The 26,459-nt window shown below is 39.9% G+C and overlaps 1 protein-coding gene across 18 annotated transcripts in view; it reads left to right on the forward strand.

Moving 5' to 3' along the window:
* Positions 1-8,024: 8,024 nt before the first annotated feature.
* TCF12 (transcription factor 12) overlaps positions 8,025-26,459 on the forward strand; it is a 368,612-nt gene continuing 350,177 nt past the window's right edge. For 6 of the 18 annotated variants that reach the window (XM_025998239.2, XM_025998306.2, XM_072738610.1 and 3 more), the window contains exons 1-3: positions 8,025-8,470; positions 9,474-9,570; positions 10,620-10,692. In XM_025998239.2, the coding sequence (XP_025854024.1) occupies positions 9,496-9,570; positions 10,620-10,692 (148 nt within the window). In that variant the 5' untranslated portion in view covers positions 8,025-8,470; positions 9,474-9,495. Of the gene's footprint in view, positions 8,471-8,706; positions 8,851-9,473; positions 9,571-10,619; positions 10,693-26,459 lie in introns of those variants that run through there. The other 12 variants (XM_025998487.2, XM_072738614.1, XM_072738616.1 and 9 more) reach the window with 4 other exon arrangements.

Genomic DNA, 26,459 nt, shown 5'->3' on the forward strand with positions numbered 1-26,459 from the left:
ACCCTCAGGGTTTCTAAGGATGGAGTCCAAGCATTTGCATTTCTAATGAACTGCGAGGAGAACCTGAGGCTACTGGTCCAAGGACCACACTTTGTTGTTGTTGTTTTATTTTTTTCCTCTCTATTTTAAGTAATCTCTATACCCAACATAGGGCTCAAACTCACCACCCTGAGATCAAAAGTCATGGTGCTCTACTGACTGAGCCAGCTGGGTGCCTCTGGGACCACACTTTGAAAACCACTCTTCTGGGATCCCTGGGTGGCGCAGCGGTTTAGCGCCTGTCTTTGGCCCAGGGCGCGATCCTGGAGACCCGGGATCGAATCCCACATCGGGCTCCCGGTGCATGGAGCCTGCTTCTCCCTCTGCCTGTGTCTCTGCCTCTCTCTCTCTCTCTCTCTCTCTCTCTCTCTCACTCACTGTGTGCCTATCATAAATAAATAAAAATTAAAAAAAAAAAAAGAAAATCACTCTTGTAAGTGCTATGTGTCTGTGCTTATTTTCAGAAGTTAGAGAGCTGAGGTCACAAGAAGAGTTGAGGAAGCCAAAAAAGAATTTTCTTACTCCTGTGAATATTTCAGGCCTGGCTCTGTATGTTCATGTATTTAAGGCCAATGTTTTCCTTTCTGGAGGGTTCTAATACCGAATGTCTTTTTAAGTCAGGTAGCTCCGAACACACATGTGCTCATATAATAGGATGGAAGTCAGCTTACATATTTAGAGGGATGTGCAAGCTACAATCACAGGTTAATGATTAATTATTTCCAAAATAGATAATGAGATAAAAAACAGAGAACAGAGAATTCTTCCTATAACACATGTAATAAGTGACTCCTTACTCCTACAAAGTAAAACTTCTACATACTAAAAACCTAAGTACGAGAGGGCTGTACATAATTATAATAGAGAAGGAACGGCTCTTCTTAAAATAGTTGTTGAGAGTGTTATCAACTCCAAACACCAGGTTGTCTTTCCAGGTGATAAAAAATGAGCTTGTCACTGATAGTAACAGAATCTTTTAAAATCTTAACCTCTAGGGCAGCCCGGGTGGCTCAGTGGTTTAGCGCCTGCCTTCAGCCCAGGGTGTGATCCTGGAGACCTGGGATCGAGTCCCATATCGGGCTCCCTGCATGGAGCCTGCTTCTCCCTCTGCCTGTGTCTCTGCCACTCTTTCTCTCTGTGTCTCTTATGAATAAATAAATAAAATCTTTAAAAAAAAATCTTAACCTCTAAATTTAGATTTCTCCCGATTATCCTCATTTTCTTTCATCTCCTACTTGTCTTTCTTGATTATTGAGCATTTGTTCTTTAATACAGTGAACTGAATGAAAGAATTAAGTAATTTAATATAGATATCTAATTCAGAGCATTGCATTCAACAAATGATTGGGAATAATCCTATAGCCAACTGGAAAAAAAAAGCTGAATCCCTACCACACTCCTTACATCAAAGTAAATTCTTTTTTTTTTTTTCAAAGTAAATTCTAATAGGTTGAAGATTTAAACACAAATAAGTTAAACTACTAGTCCTAGAAAAGAATTATGAGTGAATTTTATTTTATTTTTATAATCACAAAGGGAGATAGACATTCCTAAGTATGATATATACCTCAGATGCCCATACAAGATGAATACATTGACTACATAAATGTGGAATGTCTTCAGTCCCTGTTGGTAGTATACATCAGTTTTCAAACTTTTATTCCAAGCAAAGTTTAAATGGGTAGAGTATAATAAATAGTCTGATGTTTGTCAGCTTTCCCAAGACAGTTCTATTAGTTGGTCTAGTTTCTGGACACCTCCTCTTCAAATACACGGCAAAGACACATTCCAAAACAGGCATTTGGTGTTTGTGATGCTTTCCTCATTGTAGTGAATAAATGACATTTGATGTAAAGGGTATGTATATTGAATTTAACTATATTCAAAAGAGAATATAACACTTAAGATTCTTTGCTAAAAGTTCAGAGGACACTAATATATATATATTTTTTAGATTTTATTTATTTATTCATGAGAGAGAGAGAGAGGCGCAGAGGTACAGGCAGAGAGAGAAGCAGGCTCCATGCAGGGAGCCTAATGTGGTACTTGATCCCGGGACTCCAGGATCACACCCTGAGCCAAAGGCAGACTCAACTACTCAACTACTGAGCCACCCAGGCATCCCAGAGGACACTAATATTTTCAAAATGCTTTAGAAATGCTGAAAAAATAGAAAGTAAAAATTGTATGTGTTTTTGCAGGTGATGCCTCTGTGTATTCTTTTTTTTTCTTTCTAAGATTTATTTGTATATTTGAAAGGCAGGGGAGAGGTGAGAGGCTGAGGGAGACAGAATCTCAGACTCTGCACTGAGAGCAGAACCTATCTTGGGACTCAATCCCCAGGACCCACAGAAAACGGTCTGAGCTGAAACTAAGAGTTGGACACCCAAGCACTCTGATTCCCCTGTGTGTTCTATTTGACCCAGTTAGGCATATCTCTTTATCCCTAACTCACATTGACTGAAACCAGAGAAAAGCAGTATTTGGTTTAACAATGATTAATATAAAGCTATTTTAAAGAAACTCCTGGGGGAGCCTGGCTGGCTCAGCCCAAGGAGCATGCTCTTGATCTCAGGGCTGTAAGTTTAACTTCGAGCTGGGTGTAGAGACTGCTTAAAAATAAAAAATTGTAAAAAAAAAAAAAGACACTTCCAAATCACTAATTCATTTAGCAAATATTTTTTCTTTGAAATATTTGAAGGCCTTGTTCCACTGCCCTCTAGTTTCCAGTATTGTTGTTAAACAGTTGTTGAACGCCATTTGAGTGTTAGTCCTTGGTATTTGTCCTGTTTAATATTCTCTCTGGAAGCTTTAAGGTCTACTTTTGTCTTCTGTGTGCTCAAACTTCTTGATCACAGGCTTTGGTATAGATCTATTTTTATCCATTGTGGTAGGCTCTTGGTGAACCCATTTAATTTGGTAATTCATGTATTTTGGTTCTGGAAATTTTTCTTAGATTGTTTCATAGATGACTATCCCCATACACCCCCTTAAACCCCCCATCACATTTTGGAGGTCTTATGATTTGGATTTTGAATTTCTTGAACTAGCCCTTTCTTTTTGTTCTGCATTCTAGGGAATTTTCTCAACTTTTTCTTCCAATCCTTTTATGAAGTTTATACTCTCCTATTTTCAAGTTTAAATGTCTAAATGTCTCACATGATAGTGGGTTCCCTTAAGTAATCTGATAATCCTTGGTCATCCACTCAGATTTAAGAATAAGGCAATAAACTGACTGCTGTGTTTCTGAGTATACAGATGGGGATTTGTCAGTTGTAAATATATCTTAGAGTAATTTCTTCAGGCTCATAGTTAGGGAACTTCCCACATCAGTATCTTCAGGTCTTTCCTTTTGGGGTGATCAGAGTCCATTTAGAAGGATCGTCTAATCTTCTCCTTGGAAGTTGAAAGCCTAGCTGCTCTGAATCTGGGAACCAAGTTGGTAAACTTATCTGGAGGTCTCAGCATCCAATACACAAATGTTGACTTAATTCTCTTTCCCCTGAGATACATCCTGCTTCATCATATGCAGAGAATAAGTTTGCAGTATTTTCACCTCGGTAGGAGAGAGGCATTTGTTTGCGTCACTGCATGGAATTGGGAAGGGAATCTGGGGATCTGATTGCTTCTTAAACAGACTGATAACCAACCCTCCTTATAGTATTATATCCTTTCCTCACTTCAAGAGAAAACTGAAATTGGCTAGTTATGAGTCTTTTGGTGACACTTCAGTATATATAGGTCTGACTATTGATTTACCTCATTGCCCCCTTAAGATTCAGTTTCAATAGTCTGCTACATCTTTTATCATTTTTCTGCTTTTCCAGCTAACAGCCTCCTCAAATTTTGTTGCCATTGTCTCATCTTTGGATTCCCATGATTTCAATATTTAAAAAGTCATTTTATGTTATGACATGATTTACTTTAACATGAGAATGGAAAAGTGGGAGCAAAGATAGATGAAGAATCCATAATTTTTAAAGGTGGGTGATTAAGTACACAGAGGTTCTTAACAATACCTTTTTTTATACTTGAAGCTTTCTATAATAAAAATATTTTTTAAAAATCCCTTTACTGTTTTCTTAGTGTGATATTAGGAAGGAGAAAACTTTAGAACAAGTGTTAAGCTGCCATCTCTACCTAGAAGCACAGAACTATTCATTTTTCAATAATTATTTAGCGAGCATCAACTATGTACAAGGCATTGTGCCAAGATACATACAGGAATATGGGAAAGAATTATTTTACTTGGTTGACTATACTAAGTTTTAAAAAATTAAAATCTGTGGCTACCTAGGTTTGATGTTTTAGAGTGTTTGACAGTATTTTTTTTTCCTTTTCTGGCTCTGAATTTGTCTTGATTTTGGTATAAATGTATACTTTTATGAAATATGAAAGAAAGCATCCTAAAGGGGAAAAAGGCATTGATATAAGATGGACCATTAGAGGATATCTCAAGTCTGAAAATAGCATTCATACAAGCCATTTAATGGCTTAAGCAATAAATTACAGTAACAAGGAATAGAGAACTCTTTTTACCAATGAACAGAGAGAAAAGGTAAAATTCTCCAACGGATTCTTACAAGAGGATAGAAGAGAATGAAGAAAGTGAACTTCTGATGACTAGTAGAATATGGTTTATAATCCAGTGGAAAATCTTGGCTTTTAGTTCATCAGTGATCAAAGTGTCATGAACTGAAGGTAATACTTACAAAACTAATTGTTACATAAAACTGTTCCCTTTAGTCCCAAGAAGATAGCTGTGGAAAAGAAAGTAAGAACTCCTAGCTGCTCTCCTGTGGACTCCAAGGGAGTGCATTACCCTTCAAACTTGGTTCTAGTTAGATTTTGCTACGAGGCCACTCACTCCATCTAGATAGCAACTTGCCATTTGACTTGATTAGTGCTTTTCTCTTTCCTCCTCCTTTTCCTTCTATGAACTTTCTAGAATACTTCCTTCTAAATCAGGGGCCAAGTTCAAGCCAATCTCTCAAGGAAGCAAAGCCCACTGCCTTGGTTACCTTTTCTTTTCTTTTCTTTTTCTTTCTTTCTTTCTTTCTTTCTTTCTTTCTTTCTTTCTTTCTTTCTTTTTTTTTTTTTGTTACCTTTTCTTTTGACTGTAAAGGTTTCTCTGGGCAACTCAGATCTCCCTCATAAAATTGTGTACGCGTTTTTGAGTGTAGGGTTGGGGCCCTTAGAAAGTGGGAACTGAAACTTTGTTGACAGAATTGTTGAGTCTGCCCAGTGGCAGGCTAAGGTGAATGGACAGGGAAATAAAGTATATCAGACTATAACATTCTTGAGGCAGGATGGGTTTGAGATTTTGTGTTTCTTGCAGCATTCAGCACCAACTGTACATGTTAGAAATGTTCATTACATTTCAATATTGATTGATAATAATTTACACTACAGATACAGTACTCTAAATTATCACTGAGTTTGTATCATTAGTTGTTTTTCCCTGAGCTTTTCAATAAAGCCTTCTGGCTTCCTAGCAAGGTCAGCAAAGGCCTAGAAATTAGTTACAAGAGACACAAAACTGTGATTTTTATATTCTGCCTTCCATATATGTTGGAGTATTACAGGAAAAATCCATTGGTGGGAATAATATTCCTTTATCAAAAATGATACATGCAAAAACTACATAACATGAAAAACAAATTCATGTTATAATGTCAAATGATGGGTGGATTTAATTCTAGCCTCCCTTTTCTGAGCATAATGTTAGGTGCATGGTACAGACAGACACATGGCAATCCTACTGCTCAAGGAGTATATAATGAGAAAATAAAGTATAAGACAGTTTGGGCCATAACAGATGTGAAAAACTTCAGTCATTTCTTCAAGGGAGAGAGGGAGCCCCCATGGCTGAGGGTTTGGGAAGATAGCTATTTCTTCTTCTGAATTAGTTATAGAAGAAGAAACTAGTTCTCCTTCCCCTCCTTTTTTTTTTTTTGAAAACACCATGAATCCTTCAGGTGGGCTTACATTCTCCTTTTCCCAATATTTCTCTTCAGTTTTACCACTGAGTGATGGAATTTTATCCTTAGAAGGGGCTCTAAAAGTTCTAGTCAGACTTCCCATCTAATGTTTAGTATGTCTTTGCTACAAAAAATGGCCATTGGGTATATTAGTTAGAACACACTAGATTACAAATAGAAAACTCTAATCCTATTGGTTTCATCAATGAAGGTGGATGTGGGTTCGGAGGCATTTCATCAGAGTCTCAAAAACGTCATCAGAGATCACCTCTCTTTTTTTTTTTTTTTAAAGCTTTTATTCATTTATTCATGAGAAACAGAGAAGGGGGGGGGGGTGCGCAGAGACACAGGCAGAGGGAGAAGCAGGCTCCATGCAGGGAATCCAATGTGGGACTCGATCTGGGGTCTCCAGGATCATACCCTGGATCGAAGGCGGCACCAAACCGCTGAACCACGGGGGCAGCCCAGAGATCATATCTCTGCTTTCTGCATGCCTGCTTTATTTAACCGAGCTGGACCTTTTGCTTGGAAGACAGCTGCCCACACAATACAGGGCTCCTTAATTTTTTTTTTTCATACAACATTTTGGTGATATTCCTTCAGTTTTTATTGTTGTTATGCTTCCTGATTTTTGGAATACATGCAGAAAGAGAAGGTTGCCGATGAACTTCTCTTGGAATACGTGAAATAGACAAAAACTTCCCCAAAAGGCCACAGTAAAATTGCTCCTCTCATTGCCCCAAATTGTGTCATGCCCACTGCCAACCAGTGACTGTGGCAGGGATGGGACTATGGCTGCTTTTTTTAGGTTGGCATTATGCTAATTTGCTTATATTGGAACCATATGCTCCATCATGCAGCCAGGGCAGGGATGTGACGGCTAAAAACAAGGGGAGGGGGGTGTTAACCTAGATAAGGGAGAGTGGGTAATGGAGAAGCAACCACAGGATTTGGCACAAGGTCCAAGGTGTGCCCATTGACAACCATGGGAACCCCCAGCCCCAAGCAAGAGTTGCCTTCTCCCTCTGGACAGCTTGGGTTGCAATAAAGCACAACTGCAAATTTGCAGCTGAATCTCCCTCCTTGCTTCCATGCAAGTCTGGGCTTCGCTGACTCCTTCTGGCCTTGTTGCCGTCAAGGCGTTGGCTGCTTCCTTCAGTTCGTTACCTTGGACGTGTCTTCTAAGTTTCTTCTGCCTGGCCCTTTGCTGCTCTTTACAGCGCTCACCGAGCCACTGGCTTAAACAGTGGCTGCCACTGGAGAAAACCTCACTTCCATCCCCAAACTGAAAGGAATTGAAGTTTAGTTATTTCTTCGGGCCAAGTTCGGAACTTGGGCCAAGACAGTGGCTGTGCAAGCAAACCTCCCTGGGCCATCCCTACAAAATGAAGGCACTGGCTTGATCCGTTTCCGAGAGCTCGTCCCGCTGTCCAAGTCGGTGGCCCCGAACGGGAAGGACTCGCGTGGGAAGAGGTGACTGCGGATGGCGGCGGGCTCGTGCGAGTGGCGCGTCTGGGCGGCCGGAGCCCACACCGCTTTGTGTAGTCGCAGGCGGCGTTGGGCCCCTTCTCCCGCGTTCCGCTCCGCACCGAAGGCGACCGCTGCACCGACTCGGGCGCGGACCCAGGCGGCTCGGCCTCCCCTCCCCGCGCGCGCATCTTCCGCGCCCAGCGCGGCGCAGCCTGTTGGGCCGGGACGTCCGGGCCCGAGCCGACCCGAGCCGACCCGACCTGACCCGGCGGGCGGCGGGCGGCGGGCGGCGCGGCTCGCTCGGGACCCGCGGCTTCCAGGGCTCTGCGGCCTCGGGCTGGGCGGCCCGGGCAGCGGATCCAGATGCGCCCGCAGCTGCGCCCGCCCCGCGCCGCTCCGCTCCGCCGCCCGAGGCAGAAGCGGGACCGGCCGGAGGAGGCGCCACGGCGCCCGCGGCCCTGCGCCCTCGCCGGGCGGCCCGGCCCTACTTCGCGGGGCGCCTCCGCGCGTCCCCCGCCCCTCCCCGGCGGCCGCGACTCCGTCCCGCCTCACCCCACCGCGGGCTTTGTCCACCGGCCGCGCGGCGGCCCCTCCCCGTTCCCGCCGGCTCCTCCCCGCCCCCTCCGCCGGCCCCACTTCCTCGGCGCAGGCGGCGGGAGCGGCCCGGGGACGAGGGGGTTAACCCGGGGCTCTTCCCGGCGCGGAGGGATCCGGAGCCGAGCCGAGCGCGGTGCTGAGGCCGCCTCAGCGAAAAAAATGTCCGCCTGAGGAGACCCACAAGTTCTATTCGGGGGGACCGCCAGCCCGCCCCGGGAGGAAGGGGCGGCCAGGCCCGAGAGCCGCCTCCCCCGCCCGGATCCGAGCGCTCGCGCGGGGCAAAGTGAGCCTCGCCGCCGGGAGGTGTGAGGGGAAGCCCGAGCCCGCTCTCCCGGCCGAAGTGAACTTTAATCGGGGAGGTTGGATGCGGAGACGGGCGGCAGGTAATTGCGGCGGGGCGGGCGGGAGGGGCGCGCGCCGGCGGCGCGGGGGGCCGGGGGGGCGTCCCCGGCCCGCGCCCCAACTCCGCGCCCCTTTGTACGGGGGCGAGCCCGGGGTCCCTCCAACTTGGGGCGCGGAGTGGGGGCGGAGGCGAGAGTCGCGGGCGGCCAGGCCCGCGGGCGGCGCGCTCGGCCTGCGCGGGGCCCCCTCGGCTCTGGGCGCCGGCGCCCGGGCGCGCGGGGGAGCAGGCAGCCTCGGCCGCCGCGCGGGGCTCATTGTTCGGCAGGTCCGGGGCTGGCCGGCCGCAGGCAGGGCAGCAAAAGTGGGAGGAGGCCGAGCCGGCGGCGGAGGGCGCCGGGCAAGCGCCACACGAGTTGTTGGGGTTTGTATTTTCTTTTTAAAAACGCCCCTCGGGCGCGCGGGGGTTGCTTCCCGGCCCCCCGGGGCCCGCTGGGGACGTCCGGGCGGCGGCGGCGGCGGCCGCGGGCCTGCGAGCGGCGCGTTCCCTGCAACTTGTCAGTTCTATTGTTGCCGAGCCAGTGAGTCACTTCGCATCTCCCCCCCTCGTCGCCGCTCCGCTCGCTGGACGCCCAGTCGCCCCCTCACCCCGCCCCTCGAGACCCCCGCCCGGCCGGGCGCCGCCGCGCCCCCCCGCCCCGGCCCCGGCCCCCGCCCCCGGCCCGGGCTCCGGCCCCCGGCCCGGGCTCCGGCCCCGGCCCCGGCCCCGGCCCCGGCGGCCGCGCAGGGGTGGGGGCGCCGGGGAGGGCGCAGGGTTGGGCTCGGAAACTTGCGGGAGAGAGGCGGCGAGTTGCGGGAGCCGCGGCGACGCTCGCGGGCCGCGCGGAGGGAGGGACGCGTGGATCCGCCGCCCCGGCGCGGTGCTGGGCTCTCCTGCCCCCTGCCCGCGCGGCGGAGGGAGCTCCCGCGCCGGCCCTGCGCCCCCCCGCATCCCCTCACACACTTTGGGCCTCGGTGGTCTCCCTGAGCCTGTTTCCTCTGCTCTAGGACCTGCTAGAAGTGGCCGAAGATGAATCCCCAGCAGCAGCGCATGGCCGCTATAGGGACCGACAAGGAGCTGAGCGACCTGCTGGACTTCAGTGCGGTAGGAGAGCTTTCCGCGGCATCTCGGGGTTCTGCTGAGGTTTACCAAAAACAAAAAAAAGAAAAAAAAAAAAAGAAAGAGAAATAGGAAAAGGGGGGGGGGGCGGAAAGCGACGTGGAGACTAGGCTGCGTGAACTCCATCTGCTTTGAGCAGTAGTTCTCAGGGCTGGAGTCCAGCTCCCCCAAGTTGGACACCTGAACTTTGATGTAATGTCTAGACTTGCAGATTTAAAACTTTAATGCCAGAGGGGTCATTTGATTTAACCAGTTAAAAGGAGAACAATGTAACCATGAGCTTGGGTTGAGTCACCCTCTGACCCTGATGATTGTTAGGGATTTTGAACTTTGTATGAAAAAAAATTTTTTCCTACCCCCCGGACTCCCCATTTCCCTTCCCTAAGATGTGATAGAATTTATAATACCTGAAAGATGTCAGTTAGGGGAAAGCCAGTTAAAGGCTAGAATTTTCAGCCTTTTTGGCTGGACACTGTACATGTAATTTTATGCGTGTAAATGTGTGTGTGTACATACATAAGTGCATGTTTATGAATCTCTTACCATGGGACATAATTGAATGACTTAAAAATAGCTGAAACCGAGGGCCTACTGTCTTTATCTCCAGTGAGTTGAATTCCTTTATTAACTGTTGTTAAGAGGAACGACCAATACCTACTTTATAAAACTGGGCTATCATGGATCCTTACTCTATGTAGTAGTTTCATTGGATGTAATTCTGACTGAACTGAATGGTAATGTAAATGTAATGAGATCTGTCTTAGATAATTGAAGACCATGGACAAAAATTTACAGTTTAAACTTAATGGTCTTAGACTTTCTCATGAAAGTGCGTTTTGAGAGCAGAATATAGCAACTATTTTCAGGTAGCTTTAGGATGTAGTATATTAGGTTTTCTGGGTCTGAATGTGTATCTTCAATTTTACCATCACTTCCTTCTGAAATACAGTAACTGATGACTCTCGGTGGACTTTTGTTTACAAGGAGTCTAGGAGAATTTCAGGACTAACAAATACATTTGGGTTATTTTGTAGATGTTTTCTCCACCTGTTAATAGTGGGAAAACCAGACCAACGACACTGGGAAGCAGTCAGTTCAGTGGATCAGGTAAGATGATATTTAAAATCGGAAACTCATATTTTGGTGATGTGATACGTTTTGGTAGAAAAATAGAAAGTATTTTAATATCTTCATGCCATTCTGTAGTGTCCATTTCAAATTAGAAGCAAAAGCAAGGCTCAAATGAGGACTGTTGCTTTCAGGATCCATTGATATTTCTGAGAATTTAAGCATTGATTTAAAATTTTTCTGTTTTCTGTGAATTTTTAAGTTGAATTTGTCTTGTTTGAGTACAAGGGATTATATCCTGCATCTATGTTTGGACAAGTACCAGAAGAAAACACTCTGTGGTCCATGTGTGGTCTTTTTTTTTTTTTTAATGTTTATTTACATGTGTGTATTTTTAAGTTTTGCTAAAATTTCAGCCTTGTTGCATTATTAAACCTTAGGATTCTAAACAATTGGTGAAATAATGTAATTTGATATATGTGTATGAAAAGTGGAATTGAGTCAAGTAATAATCAGTAAAACTTAAAAGATGGCCATTCCCTTGGAAGTCTGCAGCAAATTAGCAATTTTGGGAACAGTTATATTAAAGTACTGTTACAGATAAATGAATAGAGAGATTTATTTTCAAATGACATCTATTAGATGACTGAATTCCACATTCAGATTACATTAGGACAATATTTAGAATAAGTTAGATTCCTATTCCTACACTGGTGCTGTGGTCTTTAAATTTACTTTATGTATATTTATAACTACTCTGTTCCATTATGAACACTTATCCCATATTTCTTAAATATGCATTTTTTTTGTTTTTCTAACTTATTTAAACTCATGTTTTCAAAAGTAAACAGTCCAGAAGCAAGATACATTACAGTGTTCAAAACCTAGGATTTTCTTTTAAAGTTAAACTTACTCCTTAGTTTTCAAAAAAAAAAAGAAAGAAAGAAAGAAAGCAAGCAAGCCATGGACAGCATCATCTTAAGAAAACCAGCTGTCAAATCCCTAGGCTGAAATTTAGTAATTCCTCTTTGACCGGTGCTTTTATTTTCCCTAGTAAAATGATAGTCAATTTCTTAAGATACTAAGAGAACAAAATATCAGGAAAAAATGAAATATAACCGATAACACCTTATATACCACTTTATATTTAAAAAGTGTTTCAATTTAAAAATAGTTGACTGACATATTTTATTAAAATTTATTTTTCATGGTGAAATTACAGCTTGTGGGTAGAATATAAGTATGTTTTTTAACACTTCAAATAAGCAAAATAAAAGCATTCTACATTTTACTTTCCTTTTTTTTTCATTCTACATTCTTCATGCATCCTATGTTTTAAATATGCTAAAGGCTGATATTATCCTTATTCAAAAGGGTATCATAAAATGTCAGCCAAACCCCAACTCTATTCTTAACCTCCTTCCCTTTTACTAGTAATCATTTGAAAATTGTCACTTTTTTGGGGAGGGGAAAAATTATTAATGTAGAAGGCCATATTCCTTTCTTCACTACTGTTTTGAGTGTATCTCAATTTTTGCAACTAATAATCCTTTACTAGCACTTTCAAATTCAGTTTGTCTGATACATAGTAGATGCTTAATATATTTCTTTAAATGAGTAGTGACATTGCTGTTCTAGACTGAGCTTGAATTGTAGAAAATATATGTAACTGATACTCATTGATACCAAGGACATGAACTTTAGAAACTTGATATTAGAAATACTTTGTTTTTAGAATAAAGGCAATTATTTTTTTCATTATTTAAAATTATCCTGTGATTTATGTAGCGTGTGAAACTAAAAAGTATGTGTGAACTTGATATGTATTATTATAAGCATGGCATTGGAACTCTGTGGGCCTTTCTGTTGCATTATGCCAAGAAAAAAATTGTCTATATTGCAGAACTAGTTATACAGTATTTGATTCTTTGGAATAGGAAATTTTTAATTTTAATACTGTTAGATTTGTTACTTACCCATTGAAAGTTTGAACTTAAACACATGTTCAGTGGATGTAGTTATCTTTATCTCTCTGGTTTGTTTTACATTCCAGAAAAAAAGAAAAGCAGTGGTCTTTAGTAATTAGTGGATTTAAATTTTTTGGAAAGTATAATGGCATAAGTGATTATTTTATATCAGTATATTGGTAGATGTGGTTTTTCTGTAGTCCGTTTTCTTAAAGGGAATGTCTAGAAGAAATTGGTATAGCAGTATTATTTTATTTACATATTTTATTGACATTTGAATAATCTTCATCCTGACTTCATAGGATACATAATTCGTCCTAATGCCTGTTTATTTGCAGCATATAAGGAGCTAACGATCTTTCTTTCTGAAGAGCTGACTTAAAAGTTATAGAGTTTTCTTATATTTGGAGTAACACTGTAAAACCCTAGGTCTTTGCCTCATGAAAACTGTAGTTGTATGTTTTCCTTTCTTACGTTTTTTTTGAGGATGACTTAATTTCACATGGGGCTTTTTTTTGAGAAATAATAGAACAGATTTAAGGGTTTTTTTTAGCTGAAAGCGTACAATATATTTTATAGTTTTAAAAAACATATTTTTTTAAAAGTCTTATTCCTAAAACAAACCAACACCTTGTATGATAGCTGACACTTCAAGTCATTGGAAAAGATGAAAATGTATTTAATATTACTTGTCTGGAGAAATCTGTTACTATTTCTTCATCAAGGCGTCAATTTTCTTGCATTATCATAAGACTGAATTTGAGATTCAGAGTCTCAAATTCTTTTGAGACTGAGATGAGATGTTCTCTGAGTCTGAGATGTTCTTACAGTGACCTTGAGAGGTGTTTCTCTCTGTAGGAGTTAAAAATGAGATACTGTGTTATGTTAAGCCAGTATCAGGAGAAAACTTGTTGAAAGGATCGATAAAATGGAAGTAGTTCAGGTGTTTAAATCCAGTATTCCCTCCAACTTCAGAGTTTGAATGCATAGTACTAAATTGTGGTATTGGGTTTAATTTTTAGTAGTTTAGATGTTTATAGGATATCAAAAAAAGTTTCCTTTATAAGTTTTTGAATCCAAGTAGTAAGAGATTTTGGAAGGGAATGATTGTATTCATTTTGTAAGCTAGCTAGCTAGCTAGCTATCATCTATCTATCTATCTATCTATCTATCTATCTATCTATCTATCTATATTGAGTCTATCTTTGATATTTCCAGAAAGTTGTTTCTATCTATCTATCTATATATATGTATTGAGTCTATCTTTGATATTTCCAGAAAGTTGTTTTACTTAGCAAGTAAAGCTTTACTTTTTGTTATTCAATGCAGATTTTTGTAACACAGTTTTTTCTTGCCCAGAATTTTTGGAAATCATTATAAGAACTATTTTCCAGCTCCTAAGTTTTATTTATTTATTTTTTTTAAATTTTAACTTTTTTTTAAAAATTTATTTATTTATGATAGTCACAGAGAGAGAGAGAGAGGCAGAGACATAGGCAGAGGGAGAAGCAGGCTCCATGCACCGGGTGCCCGATGTGGGGTTCGATCCCGGGTCTCCAGGATCGCGCCCTGAGCCAAAGGCAGGCGCTAAACCACTGCGCCACCCAGGGACCCCCTCCAGCTCCTAAGTTTTAAAAGGAATACAGTTTTTCATTCTTCAGTTACTGATCACTTTTTTGGGGGAAATTTTTCATTTTTATGGGCTTTATGCTTTTTGAAAGTATTGATATAGGGCCAGAAAAAATGAATTTTCATCAAATTAAAGTTTTTTAATTATTTTTTTTTCTAGATAATTGTAGATTCATTTGCAGTTGTAAGAACAATACAGAGATCCTGTGTGTATTTTACCAAATTTCCCACAATAGTAGCATCTTGCAAAAGTATAGTACAATATTGGAAGTTAAGTTATTGATAGTGATACAGTGAGGATACAAAAATATTTCCATTACCACAAGGATGCCTGGTGTTTCCCTCTTATAACTGCATCCACTTCTCAAGTAATCAAAGAAGATCCATGGTAAGATTAGTAAACACCTGCTCAGCATATTGAACATGGGATGAACTTTTCAGATTGTGTGGCATTATTTGTAACATTTGAAAAAAAATCAAGAAAGAAAGCCAAAATGTTATCAATGTGTGTTTTAACTGTAATACAGGTAGGAATGATAATTTTATATGAAGGGTTAAACTAGGTTTGTTCATTTCAATTAAGGTATCTTAAGGTAACGAGTAGGGTGTGGTTCATCGTGTGTACCTATCAGTATTAAAATTTGTAATACAATGTCTAGTAATACACACTTGTTCAAATTTAGTAGTGTTGTGTGGGTAACTGAACGATATTGGACATTTGTTCTTAGCAGGCTATAGTGATGAATACTGCAGGGTCAGTAGGCATGTAAAGAAAAATATAATATTTTAGGATAAATATGGTTTACTCATTTAAGGTAAAAGCTAAGTAGCAAAGGAGTCTTTTAGAGATAAACTATATATTAAAGTATCAACTTGGAAAAAATAAAAATTAGAGATAAGATTATAACTGAATATTATGTACTTTTTAGAACAGTCCCTGTAGTGTTCCTTTAAGTGGTCATGGTTTATAATGGATTTGGAGAACAATTCGATTAGATAATGAGACTTGTTAACATATAGTGAGGCATATCTATAAGGAATTTTTTTTTAATATTTTCATTAACAATTTAAATACAAATTCAACTATTTTTTAGATTGTCCTTTAGTACATCTTTTTCTTTGAAATCTAAAATAATTTTTTTGGAATAGGAAGATAAAGTTGAACATACTGAACCTTAAGTGTAAAAACAGTTGCTTTCACATTTTAGATTTGATGGGGGCCGTTTAGAATAATCTCTTATTGAAGGCAGATAGTCTTTTCCATTCTTGAACAATTGGTAATCATGACTGGAATGTCACTGCCTGCTTAGTGTTGTGGAAGACTTGGATATAGCTCTGGCCATAAGAGAGTAAAGCAACACTATTAGAAGGAGTCTCCTGGAAAAAACAGGCTATTTCTGGACAGCATATGTGATACTTAAAAAAAAAAAAATTTAGTAAGACTGCTTTTGGGTATCATTTGAATATATTTTTTTGGATGAGGATGTTGCAATTAGAAATCTAATGGCTTTTGAGTTTAGGGAATAAAATGAGAAGACAAACATTTAAATATATCAGTTCAAAAGACTAATGAATGACTTCTCTTGTTAAATAGTCGAGCCATACATATCTCAGGTTTATCAATTAATTGTATGTTTATTCAGTATCTACTTGGGGCAGCCTGCTATTCTAGTAGCTTTTAGGAAGGTGGGAAATGGAGTAGGACATAGGCCAAAAAAGGAGGCATTATATGGATAGAATGCTAAAATGTAAAATTGTGAGGGAAACCTCTGTGACATATAAAATGTCAACAACTACACATTAATATAGTTTCGATTGAGTCTGTGAGAATAAGGATGAGCTGAGAGGTCAGGGAACTGATTTAAGGAAAACTCAGAGATGTTGGATTTAGAGTTGATTTTTGAAGGAGATATGGAAAATCAGTTAGGGAAGAGAAGAATTGTCCTCCCAGAAGTGGGGTAGCATGAAAATAGACTCGGAAATGGGAATTCGACTTGCTCCAAAGGGCTATACAGTTCAGGAAAAGAGAAGTTGGTTTTTATTGATCACCACTGCACTCTTGGAAGAGCTCATATTTATATACTATTATCTGAGCCAGAATGTATTATCTTCAAATCCAATCATTGCCACTTACTAGCTGGGGGATCTTGGGTGAATTACCTAACCTCTCTGTGCTTCTGTTTCTTAATCTGTAAAACATGACTAAAAATAGTAACTATCTTCACAGGGTGGTTATGAATATTAATTGAGTTAGTACAGGTAAAGCTCCAAGGAAGAACAGTGCCTGGCACCTAGTTAGCTGTGGTGGAGTGAATTATTAGTGCTTAGACAATAGAATAAGGAAAGCATTTGTTCATTCAGGAAGCAGATGTGCTAATACAGGGATGAGCGGCTGGTGAAGGTTGGACTTGATGTTAAAATACGGAGAAGGAAGGAAAAATACCAGAATGAAAGGATTGACAGAATTTGAAGAATTGGATTTCTGTAGGTAAGAGAAATGACTTAAGGTTGCAGTTGTAGCATAACTGGAGTGTGGTAATGCTGGAGGAAATAAAGATGCTGAATTGTTTTGAGCATTTTAAATTTCACATGACCTGGGACTCTTCTGGCTAATTTTGGGATTTATGAGATAAAAGTGCCAGGAGAGGAGTTAAAGATGTTGGTTAAAAAAAAAACAACAGCAGCTCTTTTTTGCTTATAAAATTAATAGTCATCATTGAAAAGAAAGTTGGAAAACAGAAAAAGCGACAAAGGAAAAGAACACCCATTATTTCCCTGTCCAGAGAAAATTGTTGTTTTGATTTATTTCCATTTGGTTTTTGTTTTTCCTGTTAGTCCTGTGTTTGAAAAGTTGAGATGATGGTTTGCTTAATGATGTTTTCAATTTGTGTCCTCTTTTTTAAATTTTACTTAATGAACATTTTCCTCATGCACTTAAAGATTCTTTATAAACTTGGTTTAAAATTGTATAATATTACGCGGAATGGGTATAGGGTAACTTAAATCTGTTCTTTTACTGCTTACATTTAGGGATTGTGTTTGTTAATTTGCTTTTTTGTTATTATAAAAATGTAGTGAACACCTTTTTATACATACATATATTTCTATCCACACTTCAGTTTCCTTTGGATAGATGTAGATTTTGTTTTTTGTGCCTGCAAGTTATAATTAAAGCTAAGAGAGTGAATGAATACCCTTAGGGAAATGAACTCAGAGGGAGATAAATTATCAGGCCAAGGATTGATGTTAATGGTGGAGTTAGATGTGTAAAATTAGTGACTTTGGATAATTAATGTAAAAATACAATTTTTATTTGTATATGAATGGAGTGTAAGATGACAGTATGTAGAGATTTACAGTCTGTTTGTATATAATTTTGTTGTGCAGTAACTGGGGGGAATTTCTGTCATTCTTTGACCTGTGCCTATTGAAATGGAATGGAATCTAATTGAAGTCTATCAGTGAGAGAGCCCTTGAATTCTTAAGAGAGGCATTGTAGGATAGTGGGAGGAATTGGGCTCAGGAACCAAAGAGCTGGATTGGAATCACTGCTTTGCAACTTATTAGCAGGGTAGCCTTTGGCAAGTCATTTAAATGACCTGAGCATACTTTTTTTGTGAAAAGTGGCTGATGGTGCCTACCCTCAAAATTTTTGAGGATCAAATAAGATTATCTTTATGTATGGACTGCTACACATCAGCTTGAAAAATGGTTGCTGCCAGGAGTGCCTGGATGGACCAGTGGGTTAGCTGTCTGACTCTTAATTTTGGCTCAAGTCATGATCTCAGGGTCCCGTCCTGTGTCCAGCTTTGTGCTGGGTATAGAGTCTGCTTAAGATTCTCTCTCCCTGGGCAGCCCGGTGGCTCAGCAGTTTAGCGCCATCTTCAGCCCAGGGCATGATCCTGGAGACCCTGGATCGAGTCCCATGTCCAGCTCCCTGCATGGAGCCTGCTTCTCCCTCTGCCTGTGTCTCTGCCTCTCTCTCTCTCTCTCTCTCTCTGTGTGTGTGTGTGTGTGTGTCTTTCATGAATAAATAAATAAAATCTTAAAAAAAAAATTCTCTCTCCCTCTCCCAACCCCTCCGCCCCACCCCCCCAAAATGGTAGCTGCCGTTATTATTGTGGTATCTTCTTAAGTAATACTAATGATAATATTAATAATTAATAGTAATAGTTATAACCAGTATTACCGGCAGTGTTTATTGAACTACGAGGAAATGCCTTCACAAGGGTAACCTATCAAAGTTGTTTTTCAGTGCCATAAAATTAAATATATATTGTCAGAAATCTAAGAAGAAATCAAAGAAAAAATCAGGCAGTAGTTTTTTAAAATAATTTTTTTTCCCTTTAGAAGAGAAGTTTTGAAAGTATATCAGGTATCTAAGAACTTTACCCCCTTTTTTTTTTCCTTGCAGTTGATTTCTTCTTAATACTATTACTTTGTAGATTAGATATATATAGTGTAGAATGGTAGACAGAAATGTGAAATGTGTACACCTTTTGCAAACCCTTTACCATGCTAAAGTGTTGCCACTTAGATGTAGTGTTTTCTTCATATGCTCTCTCAAGCTATTTGAAATTCTTTCTGGAATGAGATGTAGACTAAATAAATAAGTAAAATAAAAATTATGTGATCTGAGAGGATAGAATAGCTGGAAGACAGGTTGGAGAGGATGTTAAGAGTCTCTAGAATAGAGCTTCTCCAATTTCTTTCTTAATAGCAGAGGAGAAGGAACAGAAACTCTCCTGGTAGCCTGGAGCAACGCATTACAAGTGAGCAAAAGAAATTTATCTTAAAAATGTATGTGCATTTTACTTTCTGCTCCTAAGCACAAACATATGTGTTGTAATATAAATAAGTTTTAATTAATCATAATCAGAAAAACTGAGGCTCCAGGAGCATGCACCATGGTTAGTTAGCTTATAGCATTGCATTCCTTATGTTTTGCATTGTATCTTTGGGATTAGGGGCAAAGGTGGAGTAGAATGCAGGCCTATAGTAAGTATCCTTTCTTTAGTGAGAAGCCCAGTTCTAGAGCGTATTATTCAGCTGTCTTTGTTAGTGGATCTTCTCTTGCTTCCAAAGAAGTCTGTGAAAAGGGATCATTACGTTAGGGGGCAAATGGTTTTGGTAGGGAGGAATTGGTTATTCCATAAAAAGCATGGAGAAAATTGTTAGTAATGTCATTTGTTTTTTGAGCCCTTGTTTTCTCTTTGTCATCCTGTAATTTCTAACAGGTCCATGACTTGAGAAGAACATGTATATTTTTATAGAGAGGTCTTTGGGTTTTTAGGTTTTGGGTTTTTTGTTTGTGTTTTGCTCCATGTTTGAAATGTGCTCTAGTGTGTTCCATGTTAAAAATGTGCTTTCATAAAGACCATGATGAGTCATCCAAGCTACTCTGAGCTGATTGGGGACATAAAGATCATATTTAAAGATCACACTGTAAACAGATTAGGGATTGGTTGCTAATTTTTATTGCATTGGGTAGTGACTCAGGGATGAAATTTTCAAAATAAAATAATAAAAATTTAAGATAAGGTGCAGGACAGAAGAGATTACTTTTTTAAAAAAACAACCACTACCACATCGTACCATGTTTTTGTGTATTAAAAATGTTGGCTGAAGGTGTCATTTTATCACATCTGTTGTAGGTGCTAGGAAAGTGCCTGAATTTGGACTGAGGGAGTTGTCTAAATTTGAAAGATTATTCCAGTTACCCAAGGGAAGTCTCTTTGGGAACTTCCCTCAAAAATTGTTGATTTTCTTCTGGTGGTTTTACCAGGTAGCCATTGTGAGGCTTTGAAATGAGCAGGATCAACTCACGATTATTAGTCTGCCACTTCATTGGTGGTTAATGTAGAGAACACAGGTTGAATTTTAATATGATCATGCAGCTCCAGTCAATGAGCAAATGTGCTCCTTCTCTCAGCAAGAGTTGTGAGTAGTGGTGGAGCACTGCAGGGATCCCTGCTAGGAGGGAATTACAGTCATCAGGCTTCTTGGTCCTTGAGGCATGTGTTGTTTTGAGGTTTTTGAGGATAAATAAAAGGTTTGCTGTATCACTAGAGAGGAAAAAATGTGAGGCTTCACTTTGAGCTTATGGCAGAAGTGTGATTTGGCCTCAAGTTAATTTAGAGAATCAGTTTGTGTAGGTCCTCAAATAGCAAAAACCTGAGTTAGCAGGTCCTCTTAGGTTTTTGCTTTAAAGACTATTTATTTGACACACAGAACACAAGCAGAGGGGAGTGACAGGTAGAGAGAGAGAGGGACAAGCAGGCTCCCTACTGAGTAGGAAGCCAGATGCAGGGCTCTGTCTCAGGACCCTGCGATTATGACCTGAGCCAAAGGAAGACACTTAACCGACTGAGCCACCCAGATACCCCAGATTTGCTATTTGGAAGCCCTACTGTATCTAGCTGACTTTGTCATCTTGTCAGAGGCCCTTTGTCTGCTTGGCATTGACATGCTAAGGTTTTAGAAAATGTTTTTCAGTGTTGGTCCCAATTTAAAGTTTAAGGGGAATGTTGTTTCATGTTCATTCTCTTGGTGTGAACTTCCAGAGAGCTTGAATTCATTCATTCATTCATTCATTCATTCATTCATTCATTCATTTATTTATTTACTTACTTACTTACTTACTTATTTATTTATAGATTCTATTTATTTGAGAGAGAGTGTGAGAGAGCACAAGCAGAGGGAGCTGCAGGGAGGGGGAGAAGCAGGCCCCCTGAAGAGCAGGGAGCTCCATGCAGGCTCCATCCCAGGATCCCGGGATCATGACCTGAGCCAAAGGCAGATGCCCAATTGTCACCCAGGTGCCCCTGATTATGCCCAAGTAGGCAAGTAATTAGAGCCATTTCAGGACCATACTAAATATACTAAATGTCTAAGCATCACCTAGTTCTTTTTATTCTAGGGCATAAATAATTAATTATTATATGTCAAGACCACCTTTCACCTGCCAAAGGTCCACAATCTCTGATTTGTGATTTTGAAGTCCAGGAAAGTCTGAATCAAAATTTTTCCTTTAAATTCAGCATAAATTATTTTAGTGGCAAAATCTGATCTTCTCTGAAGGGAGGCTGTTGACAGTTTGTTTTCCTAGTTCTTTTATGATTACTAGATGCTGGAAGTTATTTGTAATGTATAGTATGTGCACTGTATTTCTTTTTTTAAATTTGAAAAAGTGAATTCTAAAATCCACTTGTCCCCATGGATTTTTGAAAAAGTATTATAGCCACACACATCCCCCCTCCCCCCCTTGGTGTGTGTCTCCCAGGTATTGTTTACAACTTAAAACAAGAATTTCTTTTTTTGGACTGAAAGTCTAGACCAGAGAATTTGTTATTTTAAATACAGAAAAAATTATGGTGGTGAATTTGTTAATATAAAGGAAATTACAGACTCCCAAGTTCTTCTTGGAATTTGGCTTTTCATGCTGAGCTTTATATTTGAGTATTTTGGCTGGTACATTGATTTAGGGAATCCGTTTCTATTTTGAGGAGAGACACAGCTTTTCATCTTTTGGGCCAAGGAGTGTACTGATATTTCCCTGGTCAGTTTGTGTGGGAATTTTCAGTGTGCTAACAGGAGTTGTATTTGCATACAGATACATAAACCCAAGTATAAATAATTATATGTATATACATAAATAATATGTAAAACTAGCACTATGTGATCACCTTCAAAAGGAAGCCTTAGCCCTGACCGTACCCACTTTTAACTGTTGCATGAGGGCAAATGGAGAAGAAAATCCTACCAAGTCATCTATCTCATCTTCATGAAGAAAAGTAGGAGCTAAGATACAGTTTTGTATGGCACAGATAACAAAATCAGTCTTTGGTAATTTTATTCTCTTCTTTTGTATTGGTTAAAAAAGTCTTTATAGATTTGTAGCATATTGTTTATTTATTGCAATATACTATTAAAGGCATTTCCATCGTAAACAAATTGTGATTTTAATGAGTGTATGAAATTTTCCTCAGTAGCCTGTCATTGGCTCGGTCCTACTATTAATAAAAACTATGAAAGTAGCAATGAAACTAATTTGTTGTGTATGTTTTGAGGGGCCTGTCAGTTGGCTATTCGGACTTTGGTTGCCTTGCAAACCTATTCCCTGTAGTATTCCCAGTAATGCTGTCTCAGGAACCATGAATACTTAAACAAGTAAACTCAAATAACTAGATTAAATAATAAAATAATTGAATAATTTAATTCACTTAGTTTGTAGGGGTTTGAGATGCTCTGCTGTAGGAACACAGAACAGGCCATATAGCCAGGATCTGTCTTGCCTTCCTATTTATATAATTTCTTGCAGTGCCACAATGAGCAGATTCTGAGTTTGACAATGGAGGTTTAAAACTTGTAATAGTAGTAGGACTTTGCTCAGTGAATGGCTGAAGGAGGAGTCTAACTGTTGGAAAAAAAAATCAATAATAAAGTATTTTGTAAATGTTTAGTCATACATTGTTTTCTTCATAATTCTTATAGGAAGTTGGTAACTTCATTTTGCAGAGGAAATAGAGAAATCAACAGTGATACACATTTGCCTGTGGTTTCTCATTGCCCTTCAGAAGTAGCAAACTGATGAGTTGTAGTTGCACCTGCACTGATACCAATCTACACCAGGGCAAGGTTTGTCTTGAGGAGGAATTTAATATCTCCAGAAATCTTTAAAATTTGTTGTTGTAAAAGGAGATTTAAGTGGTGTTATGTTGATATTCTCCAAAAATAAAGTGCTTCAAAATTTATTTTTATTAAAAAGAAAACAATAATCAAAGCCTTTATACAATAAAACTTTTAAAAAAGTATTACAAGATATTAAATATAAATGGTTACAACCTGAAATGTCTTCAGGAGAGTGTAATTCTTTGTGTGTGTGGTCTTATTGTCCAGCTGTCATCAGACTTTGTGCCTTGGGAAGAAGATGAAATTTGAGAGTTGTAAGATACTGGAATAGTCTCAGCTATTATTTAGTTGAGTCCTAAGAAAGAATGGTTGTTCCATAGTATGGAAAATTCTTTATTTTCACTTACCCCCTTTCAAAGATTTATGTTTATTTAGTTCTAAAGGCAGGTAAAAGCAGATGGAAAGTAGTTATTCCAAGCGTAGTTTAAAAATGTTATTAAACATATACAGAAGAGATTTTAATGGAAGTTAAAATTTAATTTTGGGAACAGAACTTTCAGTGCATTAAAATGAAGGGATGAATGCTAACTTTTATAGTATTGAGCGGGGTTGATTAGTCCCATTTTGTATTTTCATTTATTTTAAAGTAGACTGGGCTTTCATTTTGTTGAAGGGCATCTGTAGATATTTGAAGAGAGCACCTAGTAATACCTGGTTGTTTTTAATTGTTCTTTGTAGGATGGTTTGTTTACATTTAAGGTGGTAGAGAATAGAGACACATTGTTGTATATTGAAACGAGGGGTTTGGAGTCACAAAGTTTTGGTTCAGTGTTGGTTTTATCGTTTACTAGATCTGTGATCTTAGGGCAGTATGTTAACTTCTCTTAGCTTGTTTATCTAATGTGCAAAATAAGGAAAATAAAAATACTGCCCTAAGAGGTTGTGATAGTGATCAAGTTAAGTAATTTTTAAGGAAATTCCTTTCTAAAATGTGTAGACTTAACAGTTGTGTACAAATATCGGTTGCCTTATTATATTAGGTGGCAAAGCAACTCTTGAAGGGATTCTAAGCTCATAATTATATATGGAGGGAATGACTATTCATACAAATCTCATACATTTCTTACACTTACTCAAGATTACATCAGGTGGTTGAGAGGTAAGAAACTCCGTATAGGGGATCCCTGGGTGGCGCAGCGTTTTAGCACCTGCCTTTGGCCCAGGGCATGATCCTGGAGGCCTGGGATCGAATCCCACGTCAGGCTCCTGGTGCAAGGAGCCTGCTTCTCCCTCTGCCTATGTCTCTGCCTCTCTCTCTCTCTCTCTGTGTGACTATCATAAATTAAAAAAAAAAAAAAAACTCCTTATAGTAGTTAATGCTCAAAATTTCTAAATCCTTCAAATGAATTCTTTCTCTTTTTGGTTAGGTGGGGGATGTTAAGGCAGAAAAGTGAAATTCTCATGCATATTCTTTGTTATAACTCTTAATTATATCCCAAACCATGGAGCCCCAAAATTAGTATCCCTGAATCCTTTATTCTCAGCTAAGTTGTTTTAAATGCTTGTTGAGGATCTCTTGTAGTGACAAGGTTAATCCCAGGCTTAAGTAGGTGTGACAGCTGAATGGTTCTTAGGAATAGTCTGCTTTTGCTTTGTTTGAACAGTAATTTGAACAAAACTTTAGTGTCACTAAGAGTTAACATTTTAAAGATTTAAAAGTATGGGTTCTAGTGGCCTTGGTATGTATATTCCCCAGGGAGGACAAGAGATTGCAAGGATGAGGTTGGGAAGTGCGAGTAGAACTTTCTTCTATATGCCGTGCTTGAAGCAGAAAGGTATAAGTTTTATCCATAAATGACAAGGTATCAGGGCTCTGAGCTGTCCGATAATGCTACTGTTTCTAGCATGTTTGATTAGGGAAGATGAGGGCTTGCCCAGGTCCTAATACTGCTTTCCATTTAGTGTGCTTGCCTGGTTATATAAAACACCTGGCCTACCTGTTATTGGGAAATATTGAGGCTTTCCCTGACTCAATGCGTTTCCCTGACTTGTATGTATGTGTTTGTGAGATTGTGTTTAGAATTTTTCACTTTATTTTAAAGAAGGACATCAGCAAATTCAAACTCCATAGAACCCAGAGCCACTAGGCCTATTAGGTGGTTTTGATGGAGGTCTGTGGACTTGTACATTCTATAGGAGCTATTTGCTAATAATTCTTCGGGATAAGACAATGACTGGGTTTGGGTTATAGCATGATTTGACAGCCACTTAGCTGATGTCAAGAAAGTTCTGGGGCCTTCTGTTTCTCCATTTCCCATTGTAAGAATCCCCCCCCCTTTTTTTTTTTAATATTTTATTTATATGAGAGAGAGAGAATGAGCAGGGGTCCCAGTGTAGGGCTTGATCCCAGGAAACTTGGATCATGACCTGAGCTGAAAGCGGACGCTTAACTGACTGAGATACCGGGCCCTCCATGAATTCCTAATCCTTCCTTGAAAGATCTATATTAAATTACAATGATGTGGGAGTAGATGGTAGGTGAGGCAGCAGAACAGGGACTTTTGGGAAAGGAGATTAAGGGTTTCTGAATATAACTTCTCAGCACTCTGGGGCCAGGTGAAGTAGCTTATTTTTTTTCCTTAGGTAATTGATGGCTTCTGCATGCCTGCTGCCAGCTCTGATCTGGTACTCTACTGCTAGACATTGCAGTAGTCTCCTTACTGGGGCTCCTTGTGTCCATTTGCTCTCTTCCAATCTTGTCTGCTAAGCTGCCATAACAAAATAACAGACTGGGTGGCTTAAACAATAGCAGTTTATTTTCTGATAATTCTAGAGGCTGGAAGTCTGAGCCCAGCATGGTCAGATTCTGATACTGACTCTTCTTGGATTACAGATGGCCATTCTTGTTTTGTTCTTACAGTTTTTTCTTAATGTGTATGGAGAGGGATTGTAGGAGAGAAAATTGTATGGTGTCTTTTTCTTTTTTTTTTTTTTAAGATTTTATTTATTCACAAGAGATGCACAGAGACCGAGACAGAGATACAGGCAGAGGGAGAAACAGGCTCCATGCAGGGAGCCCGACATGGCACTTGATCCCGGGTCTCCAGGATCAGGCCCTGGGCTGAAGGTGGCGCTAAACTGCTGAGCCATCCAGGCTGCCCCCTATGATGTCTTTTCTTATAAGGACACTAATCTCATCATAGTAGCTCTACTGTTATGATTTACTTTACCTCTAATTATCTCCCAAAGGTCTGCCCTCCAAATACTAGCTTCTGTAGATGAATTCTGGGGGGACACAAGTCCATAACACAATCCTTATATATATATATATATATTTTTTTTTTTTTTTAATCCTCATATTTTTAAAGCATTTTCATCTTGTGATTCGTGTCAGATTTGTTCCCTGTTGGCTATCCAAACAATGAAAAGGGGGCACCTGAGTGGCTCAGGTGGTTGAGCATCTGACTTTTGATATCAGCTCTGGTCATGATTTTAGGATTGTGAGATTCAGCCCAGCATTGGGCTCTGTGCTAGACATGGAACCTGCGTAAAGTTCTCTTTCTCCCTCTGTTCCCCGCC

The sequence above is a fragment of the Vulpes vulpes genome, chromosome 15 (genome assembly GCF_048418805.1).
Source record: "Vulpes vulpes isolate BD-2025 chromosome 15, VulVul3, whole genome shotgun sequence".
NCBI classification, from domain to species: domain Eukaryota; kingdom Metazoa; phylum Chordata; class Mammalia; order Carnivora; family Canidae; genus Vulpes; species Vulpes vulpes.